The sequence below is a fragment of the Podospora bellae-mahoneyi genome, chromosome 5, assembly GCF_035222275.1.
Source record: "Podospora bellae-mahoneyi strain CBS 112042 chromosome 5, whole genome shotgun sequence".
Lineage (NCBI taxonomy): Eukaryota > Fungi > Ascomycota > Sordariomycetes > Sordariales > Podosporaceae > Podospora > Podospora bellae-mahoneyi.
This window is the reverse complement of record NC_085884.1, coordinates 2,748,695-2,762,113: the sequence shown is the minus strand read 5'-3', so window position 1 is coordinate 2,762,113 and position 13,419 is coordinate 2,748,695. Positions and strand designations below refer to the sequence as shown.

Below are 13,419 nucleotides of genomic sequence, written 5' to 3'. Positions count from 1 at the left end.
TGTTGGGTATGATAGAGATGAAGATTGGATAAGTACAGAGGTATCTGCCTAGGTCGGTAGTGGTAGTCTCTATTGAGATCGCCAACCTGATTGTAGCTCGAATGAACAGGAGCTAGTCACGACGCGTTTTGGAAGTATGACCGAAGAATTTCCCCGTGGGTATACGAACAAGCCCATTTTCGTTACTGTAGACACTTGATTGGGTTTCAGTGAATCACAATCACTTTATCGTGCAGTGGTTAGGCGAGGCCGCAGAGCAGAGGTCATTGGACGTGTTTAGCCAAAACGGCCCTGCATTGGACCAAGCTCCATCAGATGGCAGGGCATGCTGGCACATGAGTGAAGTCAATCTGAATCTTACACCCGACTTCATTTCATAACCAGTTGACTACCAAGTAAAGACATGAAGTCACACATCTTCATCAGCTAAGTACTTATCTATGTGCATTTGATCCAAAATATCAGTCAAGTACATCCCTTCATTATGCCCGGGGTGTTGAAGGCGATTGCAGACAACAAAGTCGGCATAAGAAGCTGCCAGTCCGAATCCTATGACGCTTGACTCGCCATGACTATGGACTGTGGTGAGGTCTCCAAGATCTGCACACAAATATGGTTCGCATTCCTTTTTCTTTTGCAACTTGGAAATCCAGAGCTTTGCAAGACACAACCATTACCTCATGAGCCTCCTGGGACCTCGCCACACGCTGCCAGCGCATGGTCGTATATCCTTTTTTAATCAAAACCTGGTTTTGGCCAGATAGCATTGAAACCCTTGAAATTCGCCCTTGTCGCACAGTCGTACATCCAACGCCAACTTTCATCGCTGGGGGCAATGATATCGATCGTATTGCTCAGTGACTGAACAACAGCGTCGAAATATTTGGCGTCGCTATAGACTTGGAGGCAATACATCGCATCCGCATCCTTGTCTCGACATTCGATTGCTTGCTCCAGACTCATGTCGACATCTGCTTCGGCAAGAAGGTCTTGACGCTCTCGAATATTTTGCCGTCCATTATTCTTGTCACGTTGCTGCTCAATACTATGGGGCTATCTTATCAAGGCATTTCATGTTCATCAACGATTGGCCTTTGTCAATTACCTATAAACGATCGGCATACGAGTCAGGTAGTGCTCCGACAGCATGTGTCATATAGGATGATTCCTATGCTTTCCAAGAACATGATCTGGTTTACTCATCATAAGGTAGCGGACTGGCAAGCGATGACTCCCATCCTTGTCTTTCTCTACGTGGTGGCATAATTCAGGACCTATTTTAACGCTGTGTTTTGAATCTTTCATCAATCCCATCCCCCAACTCTTTTAGTTTGGACATTTTTCGATGTCAAGTATCACTCAGTCCGAATTACGAGTGTGATGCCTCACGATGATCTCATCGAATAGCTTCATCCTCAGTGTATGTCCGGGGAAGCCGGTTCAACAGTCTCATGTGATCTCAAGCCCATGCAGCTTCCAAAACCTGCTGCGATTTCCGAAGTGCTTGGTTATATCCGAGAGCTTACCCTCATTGCTGCGCCTCCAACATAGCTCACCGAAAGAAGCCTGACCTACCATAATGAGGCTCATTCGCTACCGGTTTCATGGGACCTGTGTTTGAAGTTGGGACGGATCCACATCCATGTCATATACTCTAATGCGTGGCAGGCAACAAAATTCAACGACAGTTTTTACGTAAAACAACTGATATGAAGGATTGAGGTTTCAGGCTGTCCTTGTCTGGTACTCTCAATCTTAAGTAACTGGGATTGCTGTTTGAACCGTCTCTCCCTCGCGTGGAAAGAGGTTGGGATGGCTTGATCAGTCCACACCTTTAAAGTAGGTACAAAAGATCAGCGCTACGAACTTTTGAGCAGTGTTTCTAACATGCAGTACTGCTGTATCTATCACTTCTTGCTTGATCATAGGTGGGGCCAAATCGTTTCGGACGCATGGCCAACAGAGCTATCCATCATCCGGCAACAGGCTTGAAATCCTCCAAAGACAATGCCTCCATCACGATTCTTCTTGAAACAGACAATCCATCGCCAGTGATCGTCACTATAACAAAGCTCGATGCCTGGTTCCGGGCCTGCCGGCTACCTTGCAATACCACAAGTGCGATGTTGTGACCCCAAAGTATATGTTGTCATCCCCGTTAAAGACCAACCCAACAGTCTTCATCGCAGACGCATGACACAATCCTTTGACTTCAAGTTCGGTGAGAATTCCTTCAATCATGGCAAAACAATGCAACATCCACAAGGGGTAAGGATTTGTTCCCTTACCTTCCATAGCCTCGGACTCGAGCCATCAACCTCGTCCTCACTCATGCCATGAAAAGAACAAAAGTATAAATACACCACCCTCCCCTGAGTTTAGTCTCCTGTCCATAACACAACAATTCAACACCACCTCACCACCTCACCGACATCCCAAACCCAGCCCTCTACGGAAATGAACAAGTTCACCCTCCTCCTCGCCACCGCCGCTGCCCTCACCAGCGCGCAATGCCCCCCTAACGCCCGCGTCTGCGGAAGCGACATCCTCCCCGGCGGAAGCCTTGCTTGTAAGTTCTTGGTTCTTCCCAATGCACTTGCATTAACTCAGCTGACACTGGTACCCAACCAAATAGGCGTCGGCAGTGAAACCGAGCTCGCGGTGATCACCCCGGCCGGCAACTCGCCCGCCAACTGCATCTTCCCTACCAATGAGGACGACGTCCCTCAGGCGCGCGGGGCTTGCTGCTGTGCTGATGAGAGGTGCTTCGCCAATGGACTTGCTGCTATTTGTGATTAGAAGGGTTTGTGTTGGGAGTTCTTTGGGAAGAGTAGGATTCGGTGAGTGATGAGATAGTAGGGAGCTTTTCTTTTGTTATTTGTGATTTGGTCGGGGTGTTTGTGGTGATGCGGTTGGCTGGATTCAGGGGTTAGGGGGAGTAGACGTGGAATGGGTTTTGATAGAAAAACCTAGGTAGAAAAGACATCGCTGTCGCCAAAGCTTTATGTTTGCCGAGTATGGATGGGTACTACTTGACTGAAGATTCTAAGTAACTATCAGATAGGTACAAAGGTGGTGCGGGATGACCTAGTCTCGGTCGGAATATTGTCCTGATTTGGTAGCTCGAAGCGGCCTGTATGCCTATGTCACGAGATTTATTTGTGAAGCCCTTCGCCTCAAGTGCAGAAATCTTCAGCACCTGAATTTATTGCCTCATTTATGAACATCAAAATATCTGCCATCATGAAGCTCTCACTACAGCTAATCCGCACAACTTTCACATCCCGGGGCTTGGCGCGCCCTTTCGTCTTGCTAGTCCATGTTAATCAACGCTCTATTACCCCGCAAACATCCTCCTTTTTCACCCTCTCATCCTCTCGCAGTCACTCGCATCGCCCATCATCATCATCATCAACAACAACAACAACCCACCACTCCACTCACTCCATCCACGCCACAATGCAAATATCCTGCCAATGCACCTCCATCTCCTTCCCCATAACATGCCCCCTCCTTGACCTCTACCACTGCCACTGCCTTGAATGCCAAAAGCAATCCTCCTCCGCCTTCGGTACCTCAGCCATCTTCCCCTCTTCCTCGTTCACCATCCCGACCGAGATGCAATCCAAACTGTCAAAGTGGACACGCTCAACCAAAGAAGGCAGAACGATGGACTGTTACTTTTGCAGGGAATGCGGGTGCCGGATCTACCACCATATCCGTGAAGCTGATGGGACGCTCAGGGGTACTGTTTCTGTCAAGGGAGGGGTGATTGAGGGTTTGGAGTGGAAAGGGTCAAAACATATTTACACGAGGAGCGCGGTGGTGGCGATACCTGAGGGTGCTGAGAGGTTTGATGCGGCGCCGGGGGAGATGGTTGGACGGGGGGTGGAATCAAAGTAGGGCGAAAGATGTACCTTGCCTGGACAAACATAAATCATGGAATTAGAAGCTGTAAGATGGTAGGTACCTAAGCACGTGGCGACCCTGCAAACGAGGAACAGGCCGTCAAGACGACCGCCTGTGGTGATTGTTAGGTCTGGTGTGGCAAGGCCTGGTTTGTAGAATGCTTCTATTTGTCTTTCCGGTACTTTTGTTTGGCTTTGCCATAATGATACAGACAAGCCGCGGGTGCTAGAAGGAGCTTGGACAAGACTGGCATGACAGACAGGTCAATAAAGGACAATAGGTGTTTCAAGTAGCTGTTGATTCTCTTACTGGTCATCGGGACTGAGTGTATGGCGAGGTTTCTGTGTCTGTGATTGGGAACCGTAAACCGGCCCTCGGCACCGAGTGGTTCTCCCGCACCCGCGGGGCTGGGTCAACACAAGGCCTGGACGGAGCGATTGCTAGAGGTCGCTGGAGCCATAGACATATGGCCTGCGCCTGACGCTGAAAGCAAAATCAGTGCCGGCCCGCTGCGGAGGCACGGCGCAAACAAGCAATGCCACCAACCGCCCGCTGGCCAATGCGCCAACACTTGCGCTAGCCTACCCCTGACGAACACTGTGTAACCTCCAAAGCGGGACCCTAACAGACAACCCCTGAGTTTCCCGCAAAGCACCCCCTGCTCCAGATAATGCCGTGTTCAGGTGCTCAAACACGCCTTCCCTAAATATTCTCATCTAATGGCAACGTAACCGCGAGCAACATGGTGATGTGATGGAGATCAGCGAACCCACTATGCAACCATAGTCCCCGGGGCAGGTGAGTGGCCCCAGTGTCACATGGCGTCGCCAAAGTCTCTTATGCGAGAGAGATCCCCTCCCTCCTCTTTCACCACGCGACTCTTTCACCCATCTCTGTCACGCCAGACAATACAATGTTGCTCCTTGCCATCCTGGGCGCGGTTCTACCCGCTGCCGTAACGGCGATGGAGTTCTTCACCCCGCCAGCCTTCGGAACCAGGGGCGACTTCAGCAAGAACCCCACCTATGTCGAGTTGTCCACGGTTGATCTCCACTGGAGCGCTCCTCCCAAGGGCTTGCCCTATTCCGTGACGTTGTTCCAGATGAACGGAACCGAGACCATGGGACAGTTGGAGCATATCACCCGTATGCGCACCTCCTACCTGGCCTTGGCTTACCTGTCATGGCCATGCTAACAGAATTGCGTCCACAGGCAGTGTCGTGGAAATGACGGGATGGCGGTGGATTGTTGCGACGAGAAAGGACTTGGACGTATCCAACATGTTCATGCTGATCATCTTCGAGGAGGGCACAAGCAATAATCTCGCCATGAGCCACTACTTCAACATTTCGAGACGCGGCGAAGGAATATCCAACTTTCAGCAGCCGTCCGAGACAACCACGAAGCCCCCGACCGAAACCACGGTTATCCTCAGCCCCGGGCTGTCGACGACCACAGCAACAAGCGACGGGCCTGGAGCAACCTCTGATGCCGGTGGCACAACCAAAGATGAGTTCCCCAACCAGCAACCTGCGGAAGCCAGCCCAACTGGTCTGTCCACCAGTGCTGGCATCGGTATCGGAGTCGGAGCAACAGCTGTTCTCGCCATTGGTATTGCCATTGGTGCGTACTTTCTCGGTCGACGGCGAGGAGGCGCAAACGCGCAGGTTCAAAACGCCGAGGCGGTTGGTCCGATTGCTGGAAGTCCAGGTCAGGGCAGCGGCACACTTCACAGCGGTGCATCGACGCAGGCCGTTCCACCAGGAGCCTATCACTATGCCGGACAGTATCCAGTCGAAGCCGATTATTACAGTCCAAAGGTCGAGATGGATAACCGTCACTATATTCCAAACACACATGTGCATGAGGCGTTTACCAACGAGAATCGAATCGAGCTGCCAGCCCAGGGTCAACGGCACACCGAGCTGAGCAACAGGTCATGACGGGGTGATTCGGAGGGTGGTGAGAAATGTGCGATGGAGCTTTTGTACATATTGTTGAGATCAATCTAGGTGGACATAGCCGCGCGAAATGATACCCGAGGGAGTTGGGGAGTTGCTGGTTGGTAATCAATTCACACCCATCGTTATACTTTTTGGACTTGAGCTGCAGGTTCATGTTTAGTGAACGTCTCCGGGAATATTGTGCTTTTAACGTGACGCTTGGCGTCATCACGGCAACGGAGATACGACAAATGTTTCCGAAAGACGATGGCGTTCCGCCGTAGCCGGTCCGGACCCCGCACCTCCAAGCATTCGCACATCACCAACGGGGAGACTGTCGCACTCGGCCCTCTCGGACTCTAAGCCGTTTACGTTCAGGTGTGACCTCAGCTTATAAAAGAGGACTGGCCACCCCTCACGGAGGTCTGCCCCAGCACTTCTCTTGCCTTGTCTCTGTTCTGGTCTCTTGTCTTTCAACACTGAGTATCGTATCCAAGATGGTAACCATTACCCCCACAAGCTCCCTAGCCGGAGACGTTCTACTCTTTGAGGTGCCAGCGCCACGGGACGAGAAATGGGTCGCTCAGCTCCAGGAACGATACCCTGGGCTGGAGATTCGGTGGCACACGTCTGAGTTGACCATGATGCCAAAGCCCCTACCGGATGAGGTGTACGATGGAGTTACTTTGTTGGTCGGGTTCATGCCTCACCCGGCCGAAAAGCTGCCCAAAGTCAGATATGTCCAGCTCATGTCTGCCGGAGCCGACAGGTGGATCACCAACGACCTCTACAAGAACCCCAATGTCACCTTCTGCACCGCCAATGGGACCCACGCGTACGTGTTTGGTTGAAGGGTGGTTAGAACCGTTTGGAAATGACTGAACTAACAATGATTCCAGGCCCCAAATCGCAGAATGGGTCATTGGCACCTGGCTCATGGCAAACCACCAATTCCTCAGCTACGCCGAGCAACAAAAGAAGGGTACCTGGAACCGTCAGCCATCCCTCTACATTGAAGACTCGCCCGGCCTACGGATGGGAATCCTGGGGTACGGTGCCATTGGCAGGCACTGCGCGCGGCTAGGCCAGGGTCTGGGAATGGAAGTCTACGCCTACACCCGCAGCGAAAAAGCCACGCCCGAGGCAAGAAAGGACGACAGTTACGTTGTCCCCGGAACAGGAGATCCCGACGGTCTGATCCCGGCTAAATGGTATCACGGCTCCTCCAAGGAGTCAATCAACGAGTTCCTCGCCCAGGACCTTGATCTGCTGGTCATCAGCCTGCCTCTGACAGACGCGACCAAGTACATCATCAGCAAAGAACAGTTTGATATTTTGGCCAAGAAAAAGACTTTTGTGTCAAATATTGCCCGGGGTCAGCATATCAACACGGATGATTTGATTGAAGCCTTGAAGGAAGGGAAGATCAGGGGTGCGGCACTCGATGTGGCGGACCCTGAGCCACTTACAGACGGCCACCCGCTTTGGAGCGCGCCCAATGTGTTTATCACGCCTCATGTCAGCTGGCAGACACCCCATCTGTTCCAGCGCATCCAGGCGGTTGTTGAGAGGAACTTGGAGGGGTTGGGCGGGCAGAAACCAACGTTGATCAATGTCATGAACAAGACGCACGGGTATTGATATATTCTTTTTGTCCGGTTCCAAGTCTGTTATTAAGTAGAATATTAACTTTGTGTGTGAAGGGTCAGCCTTTCACTGATGTGCTTCTTTGCTTCTCTGACCGCTGCCTCTACATTAAACCCCCAGCAGTGCTCTTGTCTTTGCTCAATGTCCGCCTTCATTTTCTCAAAGCTGTTCGGCTCCAGAAAGTCTGGAATCCGCCACTGGTAAAGATCAGCTGCTCTTCGGCTACTGTTGACAAGCCACTGATCTCGCTCACGCCTTTGACAATCGAAAGCGGCGAACACATCTTCCAAAGTCTCGACCGTCAATGACTGATGGGCGATAGATTCTTCGAATAGTGCCCCTAACACGGAAATGTCCTCCATGCAGAATCCTGCTCCAGAACCATGGTGAGGTGTCGATGCATGGGCAGCATCTCCAATGACCATGATCCTGCCGAAATAAAACTTGGAGAGCGGCCGATCAGCAACATCATACAATCCCCACTGCCCAAGACGTCAGTTTCACTAGGGGATGCAATGTTGCGCCAATGCTAGCTTACCTTGTCCATCCTTTCCTTCGTCATCTCCAGTAACCGCCGCACAGAGCCACTGAACCCAGCTTGCTCAAAGTCCCTCAGTGCATCCGCCTTTGTAGCCGGCAGAGTCAGGCTGGCTGGCGCCTCTTGAGGCCACATCTGGCCATCTTCATCCGTAACAAACGCCACCAAGTTCAAGAACTGTTCGCTCTGTCTGTGAACCGGAAACGTCAGCAGATGCCTATTCAGGCCCATCTATTCATCCGTCAGCATTTTCCACAACATCACCAATGCCAAACCATAAAAAGCCATACCCACAAACTCGACACTCCAGCCCTATCATCCCCTACCGCCTCAACCGCCTTCTCCCACGGCACCAAACACCGATAGGCATACTTCCCACTGTACCCACACTTCCCCCTCTCCCTCCCCTCCCCCAACATCCCCATCAACACCTCTCTCACCTTGGATTTGACCCCATCACACCCCACCACCCCATCCGCCCCCGCCTCGGTCCCATCCGCAAACACAATCCTCATCTTCCCATCAAGACATACCACATCAACAACCCTCTTCCCAAATATTATCCTCTCCTTATCCGCCAACCCCCCCAAAACATCCAACCACTGCCCCCGATGAACAGCCGCATGCCCCCTGCCATTCCCAGTGGTAATCACGAACTCTGGCTTCAGCGTTTCACCTCCTCCCTGTTTAGTCCCATTAAGAAACTCAATCCATACCCTCTCGTCAACTCCCTTGCCCTCCTGAACAAGCAACTCTTTTCCTTGATGGGAAGGGTTGCCGACAAAGGTGGCTGTTTTGTTGAATATCTCTACTAGTCTCGGATCGATGTATTCCAAGGCCCGGACGGCGTTGGGACCAAAGCCGAGACCTGCGCCGAGTTCAGTCAAGGAGGCGGATTGCTCGTAGATTGTGTGGGGGATGGCGAGGGCCGAGAGGCGAATGGAGAGTGTGAGGGAGGTTATGCCTGCTCCGATGAGGGCTAGGTGGGGGAGGGGTGGGGATGACATTTTGGGTTGGGTGGATGGGTGGGAAATAGTGAGATGGTGAAAGAAGGAGGTAGGGTGGGGGGCTGATATACCCGGTGGGTTGGGGTAGGTAGCTTTCAAACTGCCGAGTAAGACGAGCAAGACGTCGTTGGGTGGGTAGGTGCCCGGATTCTAAAGTCCGAGCTGGGAGGGGTTGCGCGTAACATGATGATTACAACATTCTATTATTTCACACATCCCCCAAACAACCCCCCCCCATCACCCTACTATCCCTCTTCTCCAACCACCTCTTATACCCCTCCACCGGCACCTTTTTCTCCTCATCCTCCCACACCTTGTACCCCACCCTCTCCCAAACCTTCAGCTGCTCCAAAAACCCCCTATTCACCCTCACGCACCCCCTCCGCTTCCTAACCTCCCTCATCACCCCCCTCACCCCCCTCCCATCCCGCCTCATCAAATACCCCGCCACCACCGCCGGACTCCTCGACACCCCTTCATCGCAATGAACGAGCACCTTCCTGCTCCTCCCCATCTCCCTCGCCAGCACATTCTCCTCATCATCACCGGGTTTAACACCCGCTAATATCTCCTGCACAGAAGGCACCCCGATATGGTCATCGATAAAATCGCAAATGTCTCCTAAACAGCACAAGATGTCTTGGTTGGGGCTGTCGTCGCAGGGGATGAACTGGTAGTGGTTTTCCTTCGGGACGAGCTTGCGGTTGGCGGGGCGGGACCATTCCTCGTGGTGGATGCCGGACAGGGAGACGATGGCGGTGATGCCGTGGGTTATGAGGGTGGGGATGGAGTAAGAGGATTCCAGGTTGCCGAGGTAGAGATTGGGTTCGATGGGGGTGAGGGAGATGTGGGAGTTGTTGTTTGTGGTGGGTGGTTGCGTCATGGTGGGTGAGAAGAAAGGGGGATGGTGTTTTGGGGTTGCCTTTTTGGGTAAGAAGAAAATAGAGGGCCTGAGGGAGAGAATCAAAGTCTGGGCAGGTGGGGGGAAGGAATTGGCAAATGGAGGACAAGATGAATGGAAGGTTTGTGGATCAGGAGACGGTGGTGGGGTTGTTTAGGTGATGACGTAGGGAACATGACGGCGGCACTCTTAGGTGCATCAAAGCTGCGTTTATTTACACTTTCACGTTTTCTTCCTGCATGTCAAACACTCTGGGAAACAAGGACTACATGGGTTCAAGGGTTCAGGAGTAAAACATTCCAATCCAATGACTGCGTATCACTCATCAAACAGCCCCCCCTCGCCACCCTTCGCTTGCCCCTTCTCGTCCACTTTGCCCTCCTCACTCACCCCAACTTCCGCGTCCCTCTTGATACCAGCCTTGTAAAATGGACTCAACAACACCTTCTTCCAGTCATGCAACGCGATACTATTCTCCAAGTTCACCTTTACCGCCTCAAAACCCCTCGCCCACATCTCCTTTTCATACTTTGCTACCGCTTCGACAAGGTTGTTGCTGGAGGACGACAAACAGGTCTGGAACTCGGCCGCATCGGCGATGGCGTTGCCTAGGCCTTGGCCTCGGTCTGAACATGTCAATGTAAGTACAGGATGTGTGTGATAATAAGAGGGTAGGACAACGCACGGAACGTCATGGGGTGCGCTGCATCGCCTGCCAGGGTTACTTTTCCGTTGTGGTTATCCCAGGGCTTGGTAGGCCAGTAGGAGAGCCGGGTGTGCCTTGAGCAATGTTAGTATAGTGTTTCATGGCCAATAGGTAGGTATGCTGCAACTTCGTACCAAGCTCTCGTCCCATTTGGCACGCTCTGGATGGCGTCTTTGAAGGGGAATGCCAGCTTCTCAGCTCGACACTTTAGGTCAGCCATGATGGCATCGCTGCCGGCTTCCCTCAGCCCAGTCTCTTCTTGTGACTCCCAGCTGACGAGGATCATGTAAGTGCAGTCCGTTGGTGTTCGGTTGTGGACTACTGACTATCAGCTCTCTATCATGATCGCAATGAGAAGGGAACAAACCCCCTATCCAAACAAACATCCCGGCTGGGTCAAACGTAATGATATGTTTAGGGTGCAACTTGGCAAGCTCTCCTGCAATCTCCTTAGGAAACGTCGTCAAAGTAGCCGTCGAGACAATAGGACAGCTAAGCAACGCTGCCTCGTGGGGCGAACTCCGGAAGAGAAACTCTCGAGTGGGACTGTGAGCTCCCTCCGCACCGATGAGCAAAGTGCCAGTTTCAGATGTCCCATCTTCAAAGGCTATCGTCATACTTATATCCGTGACAGACACGCTGGAAAGCCTTTTGCCATAGCGCACATCAATTCCAGTCTTGAGAAGCTCCAACCAAGGCCTGCGCCGGATCCGCATGCTGTATGGTGCGGGGAGGCTGTTCATCATCTCGCCAGTGTGGCCGTTGAAGATGCTGAGCTTCTCATCCACCGAGGGCTCATAGTTCGGGTCTGTCTGTGTTGACTTGACGAGGTCGTGTAGGTTTGGAGGGAGACATTCTTCGAGCCGGGACTGGGCCCAGTAGATGCCAAAGTTCCAGTCGCGGTGGCGGGACGTGGGCGAGGTGTCTTGCTCGAAGACTGTGGCTGGGATGCCGGCCTGTTTTGATGCTTATAATGAGTGGGTGATTTTACTGGGCCTTTTTCTCCGGGCATCCAGTACCTTCTTGAGAACCTGGGCAATGAGCAAGCCCGATGATCCTGTTTGACGAATTAGCATCTCATGTTGCAAAGCTCTCAGACCAAACAAGAGTGTTCAGGTACCTGCTCCGACGATCAAAACCCTGTCTTGTGATGTGGCCATGTTCAGCTGGGCTTTGGGTATCCGGCAATATGAAGTTCGAGCCTGTGTCAATGAGAAGGAAAGAAAGAGAATCTCTCAGTCACCGCTCTTCAGAGAAGGCTATGCGGGGTAATAAGAACTTTGTGTCAGCTTAGCTTCATGACTTGTCCAATCACATACACGCAGTAGCTGGTATTGCTGCATAGTATCAGACGCCACGCTTTGAGGGTCTCGTTTGTCTGTTCGAATCTTCAAATCCTTCTCTGACAAGTTGTACGGATCCCGTCCCAACTTTGTCAATATTCTTATAAAAATCAATGTTCACTTTGGACACCACATCTCTCGATAGAATGTTTAAAGGCAGAGTTTACGTCAGGTAACCGTTATATACCCGACTACCTGAAGCACCACCAAGCTTGCTTCTTGGCTTTCCCATTGGCCATTCCCTTCGAGTCATAGTGTACCGGTGCTAAACTTTCTTGTCGGCCAACTACCTCCCAGCCGCTGTCTGCAACTACACTCGTCCTTTCTTCCCGAGGTTGGTCCACTTGAGGATCTACTTTCATCCCCTAGTCAGCTCTGGTAAACATAATTCATAGGAACGGGTCACTGACCAATGTCTTGAACGGCCTGTTTTTCACTGGCCGCCTTGCTGGCAAGACCCCTTTTTGCGCCCCTTTCGACCATTGCCGCCCCTACCTGCAGCTCAACTTCCAACCACGTATCCCCCACCTTCACGCCAGGTCGCGTTCCTTTCGACAGCCACGAAACTTCAGGGTACTGTTCCAGTGACGGTGCGAAGCCCAGAGAAGTAATCTGGAAGCTTTCGAGATCAGGAACCTTCTCCGGCCCCTCCAATATCCCAAACGCGTCAAGATAGGTACTCCCAAGAATAACCATAGCCGGGCATTCCTCAACAACAAGAAAGTCCACAAAACAAGTCCGGCCTCTGATAATGTATCCAGCCCCTGGATTGTCCCAAGGCGTCCACTCCACTCCCCTGACAACCATCGAGCATTCCGCGGTGGACCCATCAATAAAAACCAAGGTGTAAGCCTCGCCCGGAGGGAGCTCCTCCATGTCCATCCCCCTGAACCTGGCGTATTTCCCAGAGATGATACAACAAGTACTCGCACCATCCAACACAAACGGGACGTTATCACCGGCAAGATCCCCACCCAAATCATCAAACGCCAGATGCCCAACCGCACTGATAAACACGGTCCTATCCCCGAGCGGGGGCCTGGGCAGAGACATTCGAATCTTGAAGTCAAACTCCGGCGAGGGGTCTGGGGATAGAAGCCTATACCATTCACGCCAATAGGGGACCGTCTGCAAGTAAAACATGAGGCTCGTATTTCCCAGCACGAGGGGGTAAATACTTCCCGGCAAGACATCACACTTTTGGAGCCCTGGTAGGTACCCGTGCTGCTCGTGATCGTGGCGCGTGATGGCTACTTGGACCGTCCCATCCCCCTTGGCGATTGTGCCATTGAGCAAGCGGACAGGGTGTTTGAATTCTCGCGATTCAATGGGCAGGGAGAGTTGTTCGGCTAGCTCGAGGGATATAATTGAAGGTTTGTTGCGGAAAGCCTACAGTGTTGATGTGATGAGAATTAGATGAGGTGA

At 52.1% G+C, this 13,419-nt stretch overlaps 7 protein-coding genes across 7 annotated transcripts; 4 read left to right on the top strand and 3 right to left on the bottom strand.

The window, feature by feature from the left end:
* Positions 1–2,388: 2,388 nt before the first annotated feature.
* Positions 2,389–2,984, top strand: QC761_507170 (uncharacterized protein). The gene is made up of 2 exons (XM_062879940.1): positions 2,389–2,569; positions 2,636–2,984. The coding sequence occupies exons 1-2, from the start codon at positions 2,458–2,460 to the stop codon at positions 2,797–2,799; spliced, it is 276 nt and encodes a 91-aa protein (XP_062731178.1). The 5' UTR covers positions 2,389–2,457; the 3' UTR covers positions 2,800–2,984.
* Positions 2,985–3,243: 259 nt separating this feature from the next.
* Positions 3,244–3,903, top strand: QC761_507180 (uncharacterized protein; the record flags this gene model as incomplete). The annotated part of the gene is made up of 1 exon (XM_062879941.1): positions 3,244–3,903. One exon carries the CDS (start codon positions 3,244–3,246, stop codon positions 3,901–3,903), a length of 660 nt encoding a protein of 219 aa, XP_062731177.1.
* A 673-nt stretch (positions 3,904–4,576) lies between these two features.
* On the top strand, positions 4,577–5,852 carry QC761_507185 (uncharacterized protein; the record flags this gene model as incomplete). The annotated part of the gene is made up of 2 exons (XM_062879942.1): positions 4,577–5,054; positions 5,122–5,852. Exons 1-2 carry the CDS (start codon positions 4,823–4,825, stop codon positions 5,850–5,852), a joined length of 963 nt encoding a protein of 320 aa, XP_062731176.1. The 5' UTR covers positions 4,577–4,822.
* Positions 5,853–6,349: 497 nt separating this feature from the next.
* Positions 6,350–7,576, top strand: QC761_507190 (uncharacterized protein; the record flags this gene model as incomplete). The annotated part of the gene is made up of 2 exons (XM_062879943.1): positions 6,350–6,687; positions 6,752–7,576. The coding sequence occupies 2 exons, from the start codon at positions 6,350–6,352 to the stop codon at positions 7,491–7,493; spliced, it is 1,080 nt and encodes a 359-aa protein (XP_062731175.1). The 3' UTR covers positions 7,494–7,576.
* QC761_507200 (uncharacterized protein) lies at positions 7,493–9,044 on the bottom strand (the record flags this gene model as incomplete). The annotated part of the gene is made up of 3 exons (XM_062879944.1): positions 7,493–7,981; positions 8,038–8,268; positions 8,328–9,044. The coding sequence occupies 3 exons, from the start codon at positions 9,042–9,044 to the stop codon at positions 7,538–7,540; spliced, it is 1,392 nt and encodes a 463-aa protein (XP_062731174.1). The 3' UTR covers positions 7,493–7,537.
* Positions 9,045–9,252: 208 nt separating this feature from the next.
* On the bottom strand, positions 9,253–9,927 carry QC761_507205 (uncharacterized protein; the record flags this gene model as incomplete). Its single annotated transcript, XM_062879945.1, has 1 exon — positions 9,253–9,927. The coding sequence occupies one exon, from the start codon at positions 9,925–9,927 to the stop codon at positions 9,253–9,255; it is 675 nt and encodes a 224-aa protein (XP_062731173.1).
* Positions 9,928–10,263: 336 nt separating this feature from the next.
* QC761_0082000 (uncharacterized protein) lies at positions 10,264–13,137 on the bottom strand (the record flags this gene model as incomplete). The annotated part of the gene is made up of 6 exons (XM_062872858.1): positions 10,264–10,571; positions 10,631–10,725; positions 10,786–10,969; positions 11,019–11,607; positions 11,671–11,708; positions 12,405–13,137. The coding sequence occupies 6 exons, from the start codon at positions 13,135–13,137 to the stop codon at positions 10,264–10,266; spliced, it is 1,947 nt and encodes a 648-aa protein (XP_062731172.1).
* Between the last annotated feature and the right edge of the window lie 282 nt (positions 13,138–13,419).